This window comes from Papaver somniferum, chromosome 2 (assembly GCF_003573695.1).
Source record: "Papaver somniferum cultivar HN1 chromosome 2, ASM357369v1, whole genome shotgun sequence".
Lineage (NCBI taxonomy): Eukaryota > Viridiplantae > Streptophyta > Magnoliopsida > Ranunculales > Papaveraceae > Papaver > Papaver somniferum.
The window spans coordinates 73,162,028-73,180,304 of NC_039359.1; the positions used below are offsets into that span (position 1 = coordinate 73,162,028).

The following is an 18,277-nucleotide window of genomic DNA, read 5'->3' on the forward strand; positions in this document are numbered from 1 at the left end:
TGGAACCGCATAAAGAACGCTTCGTTTATGCTTTTACCAACCACCATAAACACTTTGGGAATCAAGCGACGAGTTTGGTAGAATCGGCTCACCACCGGCTGAAGAAAAATCTCTTTGGATGTGTCGATAATTTTGTGGTTGTGTTTAACGCAATGGAGAGTTACTTCAACCGCAAGATTGAGAGAATTAAAGAGAAGTTACAAAAATTCCGCATCATGAAGTACAAAAAGATTGTAGACAAAAGTGGTAACATCAAGAAAATGGAGGACCTTCGGTTTTTCAAGGGACTCCACTATAATGTTTCACATGCTTGCATTAAGATTTTAATTGTTGAGGTGAATTTGATCGACATATGGGAAACCAAGGCGTACGAGGTGTGTGTTTGCAACATGATGAAGTCTATGGGATTCCCTTGTCGCCACATGATAGCTAAGTATGAACATGGCATAATCCTTTTAAGCGATATAGATCCACATTGGCAACAATTAAGTTCTGTCCCTCCTCCAAAGGGCGATGTCGGAGAAGCGTTTAGTGACAGTGAAATGGGTAGAATCGTTACCGAGATGTACCGGAACAAGAACAAACTCGAAAGGCAAATCTTTTGGGATGGCATGCGGCCAATCGTTTATCTGCACACTTCGGATAATGTGTAAGAACCGAATAAAGGCAAGAGAAAAGGTAGGCCAAAAACCAAAGAAACAAAAAAACAAGTTAGAGAATATGCAAAGGTGTTATCTAAGAGGAAAAGTGAAATGACCCCTTTTACTAGAGATCCTTCGGGGCATGAGCATATCGCGGCGAAGTACCAAGAAGATTCTAAGAAATGGGATAGGAATATTATTGAAAAAGGCGAGACAAGTGAACGTGATATGAAGAAAAAAGGACCGATGTTACACTCTCAACCCACTCCGTAGGAACCGAGCCAACCAATTCAACGAGACGTGAAGCTAAAGTCTCCAATTGATAAAAGTTTCTTGGAAGATCTACCTCCTTACATTAGATATTACGTCATATCCACCGATGACGTCCCTCCGGATGGTAATTGCGGTTTCTACGTTGTCGTACAAAAACTAAGGCATTTCACCCGAGGTGCCAAGCTATATGATGATAATCAAATCACTTATGCCCGTCAAAGGTTGTTGACGAAGCTAAGGGAGAAACCAGAATTTTACAAGAGAATGTTGTCCGATGGGGATGATAGTCTCAATATGTAGTTTCTTAGGTATCAAATCCGTCTCCACGGGGGAAATCCAATCACACGGGATCATTGGATGGGCATGCCGATATGTGGGCACTTAATCGCCGGCACATTCAATTGCGTGGTTCACTATTTCTCAAAAGGTGCTAGCTTCACATACACTCCGAAAACAACCATATGTTTCGAGCAACTTAGACATAGGAGAGTGGTGATTGCGTTGATTGACAACAACCATTTTACAGGCCTCTGGTTAGAAGATAATTGTCCATTGCCTCTGATATGCGGATTCTCTTATTGGCAAGGATTTAACCCCAACACAATGTTGGGTTGGTGCATTATGTATGAACATAACATGGAGATGTGGAAAGCTTTGAAGGAATCAGACAAAATTATATACGAAGGTTCAATTTCCCTTGATGATGATTAAATGTACCCTTAGCTTGACTATGTATGCTTTGAACATAAACATAAGAATGAAAGATTGTGTTTTTTGGTATTTGGTCTTATTTTTGTGTTATTTGGTCATATTTTGGTGTTTTTTGCAATGCATTTTATAGAAGTTCGGTTAAGAAATGATATTACAGGACAATAGCGAACTGTTACATGACATAAGTTTGATTAAGAAATGAAAATTACAGCACATTGCCGAAATAAAATTACAGAACACCTAATACCCCAAAGGTAATATGAAAAAGTCTTTAAGGATGCGGAAATGATCTCATATCTGAAATCCTTTTTTTTTCCATCGTCGCCATTCATTTTTTGACATTAAAACGATTTCCTCGTATGTTTCACCCTTAAGTCGATTCCTCCTTACAATCCGAAACAAAACCAAAAATTCCACAACTCTTTCTCTAATCTTTTCAAATCGAATGAACAAATCTATTTGGTCAAGGTTATGAAGGTGTTTGAGGGTAAAAACAGTTTCTGCTGATTTTGGTAATTTCGAGTGTGTGGGTGAGAGACGAGTCTAAACCCTAAACAATATACTGCAAGGGAGTACTTTGATTCGAGAGATCAATCTGTACAAATCCGTCCTAAACCAAGAAATGGACGTTCCAGACTTGCTTCGGTCACAAAGTGAAGGAGAAGGGTTGGTCTAGGGAAGGAAGCAAAGAGAGTGTTGAGACCAGAATAGTTGATTCGGGAAGAGTAGTTGTTAGACGACTTGTATCAGAAAGTGAAAATCTAATAGATGGGAAAGCTAACAAGTGATTTCTGAGTGTTGTATTCTCCTGACCAAAACTTGTCCTTTGGTGGAAATAGGTGAGACCTATTTATACAAGTCGCAACAAAACGTACCCTGGTCTCGTAAGAAGTGGAAACAGTTGAGTAAATGGAAGAAAGCGGTAACGGGTAACGCCTGGAATTAATGTTTCCATAATGAAGGAAACGTTTCACCATTACTTCCTGTATTTACTAACCGCCTAACTCTTATGACACTTTCTTGTAACGGGCGTAGTGTACGCCGCACGCTGTAAACCGCCAGACCAATACCCTGATGAGCATCCCCCAGTTTTGTGGCCTGTTTTGATGTCTCGAGTGTTTTCGTGGAAAACGTGTAGCATGCTGCTATTGTTTAAAAAGTTAAGATTGAGAGGCTTGCCGGTTCGGTGGTGACCTTCGACGGCCGATATTTTGCATCTTGATAGGAAGGTTAGCCGTTGATTGTGGTTACCTTCCGTTTGGTATCCAGTGGCGTGGATATGGTGTTGTCATGGATTGCACATGCTCTTGGCGTGGCTGATTAGGGTTTGGTGCCGTGACCAAAGAATTGGCATAGCTAAGTGTGTGTCGTGGCCAAAGAGTTGGCAGCATAGCCAAGAGATTTCCACAAGTTGTGTGGTGGCAAGCTTGTACGGCTGAGATTTGCATCTCAGAAGAAGGGGTGGCCGTTGATTTTTGCAACCCTCCGTTTGGAGGCCAGCGGTATGGAGGCATGGACAGCACGACTCGTGCATGCTTTTGGCGCGTCCCAAATTAGGGTTTGGCACAAACCGTGGAACTTTGGCATCGCAGCCAAGAGGTTGCCACAAACCGTTTGGTTTGGTGGAAAGCTTGTACGGCTGAGATTTGCGTCTCAGAAGGAGGGGTAGCCTTTGATTGTTGCAACCCTCCGTTTGGAGGCCAGTGGCGTGGAGGCATGGCCAGCACGGCTCGTGCATGCTCTTGACGCGGCCCAAATTAGGGTTTGACACAAACCGTTGAACTTTGGCGTCGCAGCCAATAGGTTTCCACAAATCGTTTGGTTTGGTGGCAAGCTTGTACGACTGAGATTTGCATCTCAGAAGGAGGGGTAGTCGTTGATTGTTGTAACCCTCTGTTTGCCAGCCAGCGGCCTGGAGGCATAGCCGGCATGGATTTGACATGGTTTAGGCGCGACCAAGCTAGGATTTTGGCATAGTTTTAGGTGCGGACAAAATTAGGGTTTTGGCATAGTTTAGGCGCGGCCAAAATTAGGGCTTGGCATTCGACCAAAAGTTACCACGCGTTTGGTGGCGAACTTGGACGGCTGAGATTTGCATCTCAGAAGGAAGGGTGGTCGTTGATTGTTGCAACCCTTCGTTTGGTAGCCAGCGGCATGGAGGTATGGTCGGCATGGCTTTGGCATGGTTTAGGCGCGGCCAAGCTAGGATTTTGGCATAGTTTTAGGCGCAACCAAAATTAGGGTTTTGGCATAGTTTAGGCGCGGCCAAAATTAGGGCTTGGCATTGAGCCAAAAGTTGCCACGCGTTTGGTGGCGAACTTGGACGGCTGAGATTTGCATCTCAGAAGGAAGGGTGGCCGTTAATTGTTGCAACCCTTCGTTTGGTAGCCAGCGACATGGAGGCATGGCCGACATGGATTTGGTGCGGAGGTGTGGCTGGCATGACATGCCATTGGCACTATGGTGCAGCTGGCATGGTTGGCATTCCTTTGGCGCGGAGATGTGGCTGGCATGGCATGCCATTGGCACGGTGGTGCGGCTGGCATGGTTGGCATACCTTTGGCGCGGAGATGTGGATGGCATGGCATGCCATTGGCACAGTGGTGTGGCTGGCATGGTTTGCATGCCTTTGGCGTGGAGATGTGGCTGGCATGGCATGCCATTGGCACGGTGGTGCGGCTGGCATGCTGATGTGGTTTTGAAAGTGATAAGTAGAAGTTCGTTCAAAGACTTTTTAAAGATTTGATTTCAGACTTAATTTTGGTTTCACTTAATGTTACGAGAGACTGGGACTCAGGATTCCACCAATAAATCCATTCATGCGATTCATATAGTTATTCTGGACAATTATAGCTCAAATAGAATATTGACTCTGTTTCTTTGCCAAGGTAGATTTTTGAAAAGCAACGACTGTAAATCTAAAGCATGGGATATCAAAATACTTAACCTAAGTATAACCCATCAATTGAAATCACAACCGTTCAATAAAAACCATAAAACAATTAATAATCCATGCAAAAAGTCATGAAAGAATTAAATATAATTACCACACGCATGAAATATGGCTTCCTCCGTCATCCCAGTGTTGGGGTTTAGCTCCTCATATTATTCACGTGCTCAAAATTGTTGTTCATAGCTCAAATAGGTGAAAAACAAGAGAAAACTAATAAAGCAGACAATTTGCAATGATGCAACGGTGTTACAAACAGCTGTTACAACGGGTTGAACTCTTACAGAGAAAAGATGACAAGCTTATGATATGTGTTATCTATTATTGTTGAACAACGATACTTCTGTTATGCTGTTTGAAAAAGACTGCCTCTGTGACTGCCCTCTCTGTCCAATGTTCTTCAGCTTCGTCTTCTTTCTCCTGCTTCAGCAGCATCAGAGAACTTCTCCGCAAGTTTTCTTTCTTGGATTCTCTGGCCTCTGACCAGACCCCTAGCTCCCGATTTCCCCCGCTGTGACTCCAAACAACCCTTTTTATAGGTAACAGGGCTATAAAATCTCGCGAAATCTCTTCTCTTCCTTCTCTTCCAAGTCACGACAATATTTCCTTTTCTTTTCTCCTACGCATCTGCTGGGGTATCTAAACTTTCCAGATTTGGTATAGAAGAGTATATCTTCTCCCAAGTACACGTAAACTCCAAAAATAGAACCAAAGAGATCCCGAGATATCCTCACTTCCTTGTCGAGAATCAGTGATTATCATCTTCTTCTTTTTTCGCGTCCAAGCCCACTGAATATCCTATATAACGATAACAGGCTGATATAGGTCCAGGCCAACAAGCTAATCCGATTAAAACACCTCCAAGGCTCCAAAGTCTCACGGCCTCAACAACAGAAACCCGAGTTTCTTATCCTCCCCTGTTTCGTCGAGATTCTGTAGAAATCTTCTCTTTTTTCGAACCCAATCCAATTACCAATCCTGTTTGGATTAAACAGGCCCAAACCAATCCTTTCCAGCGAGAAAAATCCGACAACAACTCATCAACTCGATCCAGAAAATTCATGCAGTATGCAGACGCGACACAGACGAGTATAAAATCTTCCTGCCAAATTCGATTTGAGTTGGTGAAGAAAGGGTGTCCCCTTATCCAGCGCTGGACTCCATTTAGCCACTGGATGTAAATAGCACATCTGGGGTGCAAATAACAGTGGAGTTCCCCTTAACAGTTGTGTGCCCCTTATCCAAATTGGGGTGCCTTTAGTGATTTTCTCCCACAAGCGCAAATACCACTTTTCGAGCCAATTTCACCGCAAATGCTTATTCCTTCAAAAACACCTACAAAGACATAAAATAATCAAATAAGTACAAAATCGAGCACTAACAATACACATAATTGAGAACAAAATAGACACATAAATGCGTCTATCACATGCCTTTGACGCAGAGATGTGGTTGGCATGGCATGCCATTGGCACGGTGGTGCGGCTGGCATGGTTGGCATGCCTTTGGCGCGGAGATATGGTTATTAGGGTTTAGCGTGTCGAAACCCTAGTTTAAAATATGTGGCACGCGTGATTGGCACGTTTGGCTAGCATGCGCGGCTGGCATGTGTAGAGATGATGCCATTCAGTACCGAGGGCTCTCCCGTGGAGCATGGCATTTACATTAAAAAAAAGATACCCCGGTAATTTTACGCAGACATGTTGAATGGTTTAATAAATGTGCTAGTGGCGACATTATTACTCAAGTGTGACGTCACTGTTTGACTAAGGTTTTACGATTTTAACCCTAAACTAAAAACCACCATCAACAGAAGGTTACCTGTGTCGGAGCATAATTTCTCATGAATTTTCTCCCCAAAATTATTACTCATAATACCATTCATTTTTCGTTCGTCACCCCTCTTTGGAAAGCATAGTGCGTAGTTTCTACAAACAGAAGGATCTTCTTCTAGAGTAAATTTATGACTAGGAAATGCCTTTTTTATGAAATTTTGAAACAAATGTTAACCATGAGACACATATATATACCATTGAGGTGTATAACGGATATAAAAATAGTCGTTACTTGATCCAAATCAAGCACATTGTTGTCTCAAAGCTAAAGTTCGGTTGGATTCAAAATTTGAGATATTACTGAATTCAACACTCAAAAATAAATTTGAAGTTCCAGAGTTATGTTCGGTTACCTGGTAAATTTGTATAGGTAACCGAACTAAACATTGGCTAGGACAATTTTTGGAACCCTATAGTTCGGTTACATACCATTTTTTTGCAGGAAACCGAACAAATAAGTTCGGTAACCTGCCATTTTTTATCAGGTAACCGAATCCAACTCTGGAACTTCTGGAACTTTTGTTTTTTTTTTCAACCGCAAAGTTCGATTATACCTCAAATATTGCGATCAAACCGAACTCAAAGTTCGGTTTGTTATGGATTTTAGCCTAATTACCGAACTGCCTAATTGAATCTAAATAATTTTAATGAAATGAGGCACATGAGTCTAACATCAAGAACATAAGGATACCATAACTATTTTTTTAAGCCTTCCAAACATAAGAAAATAAACTACCAAATACGCAATTAAAAAGTGTTCCAAACATAAGAAAACAAACTACCAAATACGCAATAAAAATGTCTTCCAAACATAAGAAACCAAAGTACTAATTGTTGCAGTCACTCATTTACGACGACCACTACGAGAAACTTTTCTACTCTTGCGTTTAAGAGCTTTAGCTTTTCCATCGTCACTAAGAGTGTCTTCTCCACTGCTTTGTTGTTCAACCATTCGACTTGAACCTTCCCCTTCTTGGCGAATCGTCTTCATCGGCATTGGATCAACATTTTTGGGTGAAAAAACATTAGTCAATTGGTTGTAGAGCTCTGTTTGTTCCCGAGTTTCATCGGCTCCCCTGTCCGGATTTTTGCCATCGGTTTCTTCAACAATTTAGCACCCGACTTCACCTTTTTGCAATCAAAAGCATAAATAAATGACTATTATTTTTCAATATTTCATAACATTTTTAAAATCATAAATAAGAGTAAATATCTTACCGCGGAATTCCATAAGATCAAGGCCTCACCACCACAGGTAGGCGTATTCTTCATAATTTTCTGAGCCTCTTTCTCCACTACCTTCGCTTTCTCAGCACGGGCTTGTTGGACTCTGTTTATCACACGAGGATGAGAAATATTTTCATACCATTCCATATATCCCTCGTCAGCAGCATTTGGCTCATCAAACGAATCTGACAAGTCTTCATTTGGAACAATATAATTCACAATGTTGTTCCAACGATCCACTGATGGAGCAGGTTCGTATTTGGGAACAAAATTCTTTCGGTGTTCTTAGATCCCCGCTTCTTCACCTTGAAGTTGAAATTTTCCTTTTGTGGGACAGTTTGGATGCAAGAAAATTGTCTCAATACTCTTCGAGGATTATACATTGTACAACCGCCAGGATAAAACAACGGTCCATTATAACCCGCGATAGCTGAGAAATCAATAACATCAACATCTTCCTCTTCTTCATCTTCATTAATGCTATATGGATGGAAAACTACATCTTCAACCGTTAAAACATCCAATTTCTCCCTCAACCTCAACACCTTCTCTTCCTTATTCTTGTCCCGTGAGTTCAGAAATTCATATCTACCAGTTGTAGGCTTCCCATAAGGCCAAGGATTGTGAGCATGAGACAATTTCAGTTTAGGGAAGTGGTCGTACACCCAAACCTATGAGAAAAACCCACAAATGATACATTCGCAGTATGATTAGTAACAATACACATTTATTCAGTTCGCAAATAGAAGTTTCAAACACACAAAGGATAATTTAACGGCGTACCTGAACAAGGGTGTATAACCCTCCAAAGAAAACACTCCTAAGCCTCGAAGCTTTTCCGAGCTCCGCTTGAACGAACGAAAGAACCGCAACGCCCCAACAATAGTTGTTCACCTGATTAAGGGGGTCCAATAGCTGGAGGTAATGGGCATTTACCACGTGACCTGAAGTGTCTGGGAAGAAAATGGTTCCTAATTGATATAACAAATAAGCAGTCACATGGTGCTTAATATTCTCCTCGGTCATCACCAACTTTCCTTCAAGAACCAAATCTCTCGTCCCTCCAAACTCTTTAAACAAGGTGGTCATCTTGATCTTTTTCAACTTCTTCTTGTACGTGCGGTCTTCGTTAAACTCATAATACTCATCACCTTCAGCAGGCTCTTTTGCAGCTCTTCTAAACTCACATTGTGCCTTCTCAGCGCTCCATCCTAGACACTTTTCGACCAACTTTTCAAGAAGTTCATAACTCATCGAGGGATCGTAGCCTTCTCAAACACTTGTTCCCGTAATTGGTAGGCCTATGATTCTAAAACAATCATCCGGAGTTATTGTCATCTCGCCAAACGGTAGATGAAAGGTATCCGTCTCTGGATAAGCCCTCTCGGAAAATGCAGAAACAATGACAACATCAAATTTTTGGTGCGCGTGTTGTATCGCGTTCCAAAGTACACAATCATATACCGCCAACTTGACCTCATCACACTCATTGTCTAAATTCCATATCTTGTTCTTTTGACGTTTAAAACACGGACAACATTATTATGGTCCTACAATAAAAACATCTTATCTTATATACTAATATATATAGAAGAATATATGTCAAAATATAATAAAATCATTGAGAAATCTTCATGGTTAAGATTCAATACCTTTTTCGCAAATATCTTGGCAGCCCATGACCCACCTGCAAACTTAGCATTTTTGGCTCCACGCTTATTGGAACCTAAGTGTTTTTTGCCTCTAGGCGTGGGAGTTCTCAAATCTTTTGGTGATGGTTGGTTGGATTTCTTACATTTTCCACTAATCAATAAAACAAAAGAAATTAGCTTAACCGATAAATGATTGACTAAATCAGATGCAACATAAGTTTCTCAGCGTAAGGTTTGGTTAGTAGGAATAATTTACGAAAAAAAGGCCAACTCAAGAAAAAAAATTGTGTTCCAGGGTAGAGTTCGGTTAGTCCAGCATTTTTGCGAACAAACCGAACTCCACATATATATGTAGTTAGAAAGGAGTTCGGTTTGTCAAGATTTTTTGCGAACAAACCGAACATATTGGGCAGAGTTCGGTTATAAGAGAACTCAACATAGTGGGAAAAATATTAAAGTTCGGTTACATGGAAATTTTGTATTATGGGTAGAGTTCGGTTACGTTCCAGTTTTTAAATTTATGCGAAACAACCGAACATAGTGGAAGAAGTTCGGTTATATGGGTACTCAACATACTGGGAAAAATAAAACAGTTCGGTTACATGGATTTTTTTTTTTGGGTAATAAGGGTAGAGTTCGGTTACATGGCAGTTTCAACAATTTTTGCGAAACAACCGAACTCACAGTTCGGTAACCTAGTTTTAAATCTGTAGAACCGAACTGTTCTTCGTGTTCTTCATATCAGGGAGTTCGGTTAAGAAACTAGGGAAAAAAACGCGTTCTAACCGAACTCAGCATTGTAACTTCCATATGAACCCTATTTTGATGATTTCTATTCAATTGAACCGATGAAAATCAAATTAAAAGTAATAAGTTTGTCGAGAAATACCTGCAAATTGGTCCCATGGCAGACTCAGGGTTATTCTTGCGACTGGTATGCCGAATCAACTGTTCACCTTCCGGTTCATGTTCTTCCTCAATTTCATTTACTTGATTAGCTAGATGTCCTAATGGTGGACCTGTTCCTGGGAGTCTTTTGGTTTGCTTTCGAAGAACCATTTATATACTTGATTGATTAATCGACGATGAAAATTTTATAAATCGACGATTAATCGATGAAGACGAGTTTGAAATGAAGAAGAGGAGAAAATAGTTCTCCTTGCGGCAGATTTTTTTTTTTTCTTGTAGATTAGGTTTCACGATTTAAGGTAGGATTAGTGTTAGGGTTAATGTTAATTGGGATAAGGGGCAAATTAGTAAACACACTACGTAGAGTTAGTGTTAGGATACCCCTTATCATTGTAGTGTAGATGGCCTTATAAAACAATCGTCCCAAAAAAAAGGGATCCCCAAAAAAATCGTTCCTTAAGAAGATTCGAACTGCTACCATACCACTCCTTAATATAAGGCTCCACTGAGCCGATGCTCCGTTGGTGTTAGATGAGTCTTATATTTGATATATATAAATTTTTAATACATTTCCTCCTGCAAATATGCCTAATTTGTAATTAATACATGCCAAATTTTATGTTCCAAATCCATATCTCTAAAGCAAATTATACACGTATGTATACCGTTTCGAATTACTGCCGCATCACGAATCATTGACCGGATTTTTGACCGAAGTTGATGCTTACAAAATCGAATAATACTCGTACTATGCCGTTCCGTATGTTTGCCGAACCCCGAATTGCTAACTAGGCTCCCAAGTAATAATTTGGAACACTCTCCTTGCAGTATGTGTGTAAATTTACACTATTTTTACACTCTACTTCTTGGGTTTGGAACTGGAAGGGATTCCAATGTTTTATGGAGAGAGACATCTGACTGAGTCTTCTAAGTTCTAACTACTTCTAAGAGAGAGAGCTGCGTTTTTATATCAATTGCTGAGATTCAGTGGAGATAATTTGTAAAGATGGGTAAGAGTGGAAACAAGAAAGGAGGAGGAGGTAAATCAGGGTTTGTTAATGGAAGCAATCTAGGTGGTGGTTTAACACTTGGACAACAAATTCATGGAAGAGGAGGAAATCACAAGAATAAAATTAGCAGCATATCAAATAGTAATGTTGGTAGCAGGTCAATATTGAAAGCCAAACATTTGGAGAAATTAGCATTATGGGATGGTAATGATGCTTCAATTCCTTCATTGGGTGCTTTGTTTGGACAGAGATTAGCTTCTTGGTTTGAATCTGTGGGTACTCCTATTGGTTCTTCATTGTTTCTTTGCCAAAGGCATAATCTTTTCATGTTGGTTTTCTGCTTTTGGTTTACTTACGGTAGATGGACACCATATGTTTTCTTATACAGATGTGAATCAATTCTTCAACCCGGCTCTAACTGTACTGTTAGAATTGAAAAGCATTGAACGAAGAAGAAGATGAAATGGCGCAAAAACTCAAGTGTTCCGCCACAAAACAAGGTTGTTTATTCATGCAACTTTTGTTCACATCGAAACCTAAAAAGTGGGACATCAAAGAATCATATGAAAGAGTTATTACTTGCAAGACTGAAACAAACTGAACGTGATGAGAAGCAATTAAATTTGGTAAAAACTAAAGCGGACGAAGGTGATGTAGATATGAATGTGGAGGCAATAGTTTGTATAGAAAATGTGGCAGGAGCTATTGAGAGCAATAAAGAGTTAAGCAAGACTCACAAGAGCTAGTATCCATTGTAGAATCAGAAGCAAAGGTCACTGAGATGGATTACGTAGTTTATAAAGATTTTGCAAGTGAAAAAAGCCCGGAAACTCCATTGAATAGAGTGCCGATGCTTTTACTAGATGCAAAGCGAAGAAAGAGAAACAGGTCTAAAATTAAGTCTTATAATAATCAGGCTGCAAATGGAAGTAACTCTACAACCACTGATGCAAAAAAAGTTTCAGGAAGTTCGACTAAAAGAAGAAGGAAATCATGGTTTAGTTTGAAGGAGTTAGCTGAAGCTAATGAGAAGAAGAATGACATTGCTAATCATATGCAACCGGATTTTATTAACGTTCAAATAAAGGATTTTGTTATCTGCATTTTGAAAATGCTCGCTGAGAAATGATTTATAAAATGTATATCATAAGGGTTTTAGTGCAAGAGATAACATGTCTAACATTTCAGTTTTGAACTTTTGATTAAAGATTGCCATTAGAAATCAAATCGGTTTCTCTCAGATGTCGTTCTTGTGTGTGCAGTTTCAACTCACCCAGCCCATCATCTACTGTTTCCATCGGTGGTGGATCATCAAGCACATAGTCAAAAGACTCAGCAGATGCTGCCACAGACTCCTTCAATTCTGGTTCACTAACAATAAATGTCTGTGAGTTATCTCCCTTGTGGAGCTGCTCCAATACAGCATCAGCATTTTCAACAGATGTCGCTTCAATATAACTAGAAGCTCTAAGTCAGTCTCTGTCAGATATCGCTCTTGTGTAGCCAGTGTCAATTCACCCAGCCCATCTTCTTCTTTCGTCGCAGTAGCTCATCAAGCACTTAAAGGACTCAGCAGATGCTACCCGAGATTCCTTCAGTAGTGATTCATCAACAATAGAAGTCTCCGCGTCATCTCCCTCTTTGAGTTGCTTTAAAACAGCATCAAAAGATTTCGCTTCACGAATTCGGGACTCTGAACTGCTCTCTAACATTGATATAACAAGGAATGCAATCTTTGCAAAGACCGCTTGATTTTGGCTATCTGGGTGTTTTTCTAAGAGTTCTAATTTGGGGAATTTTTCAGTTTTTCTAAAGTGGTTTTTGTAAACAGAGGTCAAATTTTGTCTCTTTCAAGGTTGGCTTCTTTGAAATTTTGTTTTTTATTTTTCCTGGAGAAGGATTGATGTTGGATATCTAGGTGTTGTTTTAAGCGTTTAAATTTGAGAGAATTTTTGATTTAGTAAGTGGGTTGGGGTTGGAACAGCTGAGAAATGAAAAAGACGAGGAGAAGAGTGTAGGACCTTTGTTTCCAAGACTACATGTATATGTTACAGAGAGAGAAAGGAGGACCAAGGAACAAGATGGCTTTATTTGAACATCTTAGTATTCCCTCTCAACAGTTGAATTCTGGGTTATGTTCTGTATTGCTTTTACCACCTAGTAATACAGTTTCTTCTGCCTCAGCGTCCATGAGCCAGGTCAGTCTTTACCTAAACTTATATGGGTATTTCATTGTTTCTTGAGAGAAGATTTATTAGTTGTGCTCAACATTGTCTGATCTACTAGACCCGAGAGGGTTATATGCTGATTTTGATTGCAATCTGCAAATCCCGGTAACAATGTTTATGTGGTTTTTGAGTTTGAATATTATAAAAGGTGCTGTTTTTTTTTTTGAAGCAATATTTGTGCTGTTGTTGTGCAGTTTATTTCTGGAGCATGGTTTTTAATGGTATGGCCTTAGATGTTCAGGATTTGAGTCATTATAGTAGTACAATTTGTATAACTGCTACTTCAAATTTAGAGTAAATGTTTATCCTATTTTTGGTGTTACTTAGAGTTTAGTCAAGTCTGTATCCACTATTCTCAAATATGTTTTGGGAGAAATAATTGCTTTCTATTTATCTTTTGTATCTTTAAGTTAAATTTGTTCGAGGCCAGGGAAGTCGCATTTCATTTTCCTCATTTGATACAAATCAAAACATGGTTATTACATGCCACTGTTAGTAAGTTGGAAGATGATTTAGGCTATCATCTGGAGAAGATGATGACTCCTTGAATTTAATTAACGATCGAGTTCTGTACGCCATTTTCTTTTTTTTTTCATTAATTGCTGATTTTGATTCTTTTTATAGGGTGGTGGGCGTGAAAGGACTGTGTTTTCCCCATATTACATCCCTCCTCCTGCACCTCATCACTTCAGTGAGGAGATTCACACTCGCTCAGGACACGTGGTTCAGAGCAGAAATCCACAAATAATGCAGTTCATTATGCACATGCTACTTCCCCAACTCAAAGAACACTTACCCGAAGAGGGCTAGAGTTGAGGATGACTTTATGGTTCCAAGTTTGTGTAGGCCGAAATCAATTCTGGTACCACCACCGAACATCAGGAAAATGCGGAACAGGACACGCTTGTTCCCTTTAACGTAGTTAACAATATGGGATGGGTTGTACCTGGTACTTGCGTTTCTTCATCCCAACTTCCTAGGGATAAACATATGAAACAACCAAATACTACGGATTTGAGGTCATGTCAAAATTCAAGTAGGGATTTCATGGAGAAGAGTATGTGTATGTATCAGACTCTAGGCATCAAAATGGTTCAGGTAACGATTTAGGAAGATCAGAGAATCTGAGGATGTCAATGCACAACTACATCAATGGCGTTCCGGCGATGATGGGGAAGAGGTTCATGTTCCAAGGATAAGAAGTGAAGCTGTTGGAAATGATTTTGGAGTTAATGGGCTAAATGGGTATTGAAAATGATTTGAGAATGGGCTCACAGACACTCAACTGTGGTTTAAGAGAAATGAAATTTTATTGCTCTCAAAACTTTGTTTGGTGGTACAAGACCTTACTTCTTACACACACTCCCTTTAATTCTCACCTTACCACTAACTTTGTTTTTCACTCAATTACACCTTCACTTGGTTGCACTACCTCCCTATTTATAGCCAACCTAAGAATTCTCTAGAACTCCCTAGAGAAATATCTATCCCAACTAACTACAACATGTGCTAGATATTTCTAGATAGTTTAGAACCTTTTGTACATTCATGAATATTCTAGTAAGCTTGGGCCCTTATAGCCATGAAGCCTCTAGATGGGCTAGAGTATTGTGGACTAATCTACAATAGACTAGTTGGGCCTAGATAATTCTAGACACTTCTAAACTAAAATCAAGTTTAACAGCCGCCCTTAAACTTGATTTGAAGTAACTCCAAGAATTTCTCGCAATCTGACGAAGACCTCGTGCTTTAGAGGTTTCGTGAATATGTCCGCAACTTGGTCTTGAGACTTTGTATATTTCAATTGTACCTTATTCTCCAATATGCACTCTCGGATAAAATGGTACCGTGTGTCGATGTGCTTGCTGCGGTCGTGGAACACTGGATTCTTTGCTAAAGCTATTGCTGACTTGTTGTCCACAAATACTGTAGTCGGTTCTTCCTGCTCCATTTTAAGTTCATTCATTAAACTCCTAAGCCATATCGCGTGACAAACACACGATGCTGCTGCGACGTACTCAGCTTCGCAAGTGGAGAGCGTGACGATCGGTTGCTTCTTCGAACTCCAAGTGAAGCCTGTATCTCCGAGGAAAAATACAAAACCAGTAGTACTTTTCCTTTCATCTAAATCTCCGGCCCAATCACTGTCGCTGTATCCAACGAGTTTGTACTTGTCTGACGACGAGTAAAATAAACCGAAATCAAGCGTACCTTTTAAGTAGCGCAGAATTCTCTTGGCAGTCTTCATATGGGTAACCGTAGGTGCTTCCATGTAGCGACTGATTAGTCCTACTCCGTAGAGAATATCTGGCCTTGTACAAGTTAAGTATCTCAAGCTTCCAACAAGGCTCTTGTAAAGAGTCGGATTGACCTTCTCTCCTTCATCGATCTTTGATAGCTTGATTCCGCATTCCACGGGAGTAATTGCCGGATTACACTCCTCCATTTTAAATCTCTTAAGGATTTCCTTCGCATATCCTTCTTGAGATATAAATATTCCATTTTCTTGTTGTTTTACTTCAAGCCGAGATAGTATGACATAAGACCAATGTCCGTCATCTCAAATTCTCTCGTCATCGTTTTCTTGAACTCCTCGAACATTGTAGGATTATTGCCGGTAAAGATCAAATCATCCACATATAGGCAGACGAGCAACATATTTCCCTTTTCATCCACCTTCACATAGAGAGCATGTTCATGCGGGCATTTCTTAAAATTATTTTCTTGGAAGTACTTGTCGATTCTGCTATACCATGCTCTCGGCGCTTGTTTTAGGCCGTATAAAGCCTTTTTCAACTTCAGGACTTTATTTTCTTGTCCTTTTACTTCGTACCCCGGTGCTCTCGACGTATACCGTCTCTTCAAGATGCCCATTTAGAAAGGCAGACTTGACGTCCATTTGATGGACTTTCCATCTATTCTGGGCAGCTAGAGAGATAATTAATCTTATAGTTTCAAGACGAGCAACAGGAGCAAACCTCATCATAGTCGATGCCCTCTCTTTGGTTATATCCTTTTACTACCAATCTTGCCTTGTATCTTTCAACCTCCCCTTTTGCGTTTTTTTCTTTGTCTTGTACACCCACTTTACTCCAATTGCTCTTTGTCCTTTCGGAAGTGTTACAAGCTCCCAGGTGCTATTCTTCTCAATAGCCTTAATTTCTTCATTCATCGCCTTTCTCCATTTTTCACTTTCCACGGCTTCGTCAAAAGTTATTGGTTCACTATCTGCAAAGAGACAAAAGAGAGATATATTGTCTCCGTAGATATCATTTAAACTCCTCGTCCGTAAGGGCCTCTCGCTTGAGCTTTCATCTGCTGATGATGGATCATTTGGTGCAACGCTGAAGGAGACGGAGGTGGTGTATTAGCTGGAGATTCTGGTACCGGTGGTTGTTGTTCTTCTTCTTCTACGATAGGGAGAAAATTGTAATCCTTTTCTTGAACACCGAAGTCCCAGATGCCTTCTTCATCGAACTCCACATCTCTGCTTGTGATGACCTTTTATTGATTGGATCGTACAACTTGTATCCCTTGGACCGAGAGTCATAACCGATAAATATGTACTTGGCACTCCTGTCATCCAGCTTCGTTCTCAGCTGGTTCGGCACATGAGCATATGCGATACTTCCGAATACTCGTAAGTGTGAGACGCCGGGTTTCACTCCGCTCCATGCTTCTAAAGGAGTCATGTTCCACACGCTTTTTGTGGGACATCGGTTTATCAGGTAAACCGCACAGTCAACTGCTTCTGCCCAAAACTCCCTGGGCACTCTCTTTGTCTTCAACATACTCCGAGCCATATTGAGAATTGTCCTGTTTCTCCTTTCGGCAACTCCATTTTGTTGAGGTGTATATGGAACCGTAAGAGGCCGACGGATTCCATTGTCTTCACAGTAAACTCGAACTCCTTCGAGGTAAATTCACCTCCTCTATCTGATCTCATAGACACAATTTCGAAGCCGCTTTCTTTCTCCACAATGGATTTAAATTTCTTGAAATTGGAGAAAACCTCCGATTTTTGTTTCAAGAAATAAACCCATGTTTTTCGACTAAAATCGTCGACAAATATGAGGAAATAGTTATTTCCACCATACGAGCTTGGCTTTATTGGTCCACAAACGTCCGTGTGAACTAACTCCAGTGGCTTTGTGGCTCTCGTCAGTGTTTCCTTAGGAAAACTTTTTCTGAAATGTTTTCCAAGTAAACATCCTTCGCACAATTGATCCGGGTGGTCTATTCTTGGCAAACCTCTAACCATATTTTGTTTGGACAGTAACTTTAATCCTCCAAAATTTAGATGTCCATATCTAAGATGCCAGAGCCATGACGAGTCTTTCACACAAGCAGTCAGACATCTCGCGATGTCATTTTGAATGTTCAGATAGAACATCCTATTTCCCGTCATTGGCACTTTGGCAATTAGTTTTCCTCTCCTATCTCTTATGAAAAGACTAAGGTTTTCCATGTTCATCCTATAGCCCTTTTCTAAGAGTTGTCCCAAACTTAATATATTCATTTTTACGTTAGGGACATAATAAACATTAGAAATAAATTGATGGCTTCCATTTTTTAATCGAATCAAAATTTTGCCAAGACCACTCACCGGAGTTTTCGCTCCATTTCCAACGTCATTGCCGGAAACTGATTCATCAAGCTCCACGAATTTTTCCTTCGTGCCGCACATATGGTTGCTTGCTCCCGTATCAAGCACCCATGTACAGTTTTCATCATAGTCACCTCCTTTGCATGCCACCAACAAGGTCTGGTCTTCTTGATTTTCTTTACTAGCGTAGTTTGCTCTCTCCTCGACATTATTTGAAGAAGATCGACAGTCCGAA

At 40.3% G+C, this 18,277-nt stretch overlaps 1 protein-coding gene and 1 pseudogene across 1 annotated transcript; one reads left to right on the forward strand and one right to left on the reverse strand.

Annotated features, from left to right (window-relative positions):
- The first annotated feature begins 13,247 nt into the window (after window positions 1-13,247).
- On the forward strand, window positions 13,248-14,546 carry LOC113351379. The gene is made up of 3 exons (XM_026595376.1): window positions 13,248-13,406; window positions 14,061-14,159; window positions 14,283-14,546. Exons 1-3 carry the CDS (start codon window positions 13,248-13,250, stop codon window positions 14,544-14,546), a joined length of 522 nt encoding a protein of 173 aa, XP_026451161.1.
- Window positions 14,547-15,112: 566 nt separating this feature from the next.
- LOC113351380 lies at window positions 15,113-16,310 on the reverse strand (annotated as a pseudogene).
- Window positions 16,311-18,277: the final 1,967 nt, after the last annotated feature.

Excerpts from the sequence above, each read along its gene's own strand:
- LOC113351379 (XM_026595376.1), top strand. The coding sequence starts at position 13,248 with ATGTATATGTTACAGAGAGAGAAAGGAGGACCAAGGAACAAGATGGCT. Across the intron at positions 13,407-14,060 it reads CCTCAGCGTCCATGAGCCAG|GGTGGTGGGCGTGAAAGGAC; the intron begins GTCAGTCTTTAC and ends TTCTTTTTATAG. Across the intron at positions 14,160-14,282 it reads ACACTCGCTCAGGACACGTG|GCCGAAATCAATTCTGGTAC; the intron begins GTTCAGAGCAGA and ends AAGTTTGTGTAG.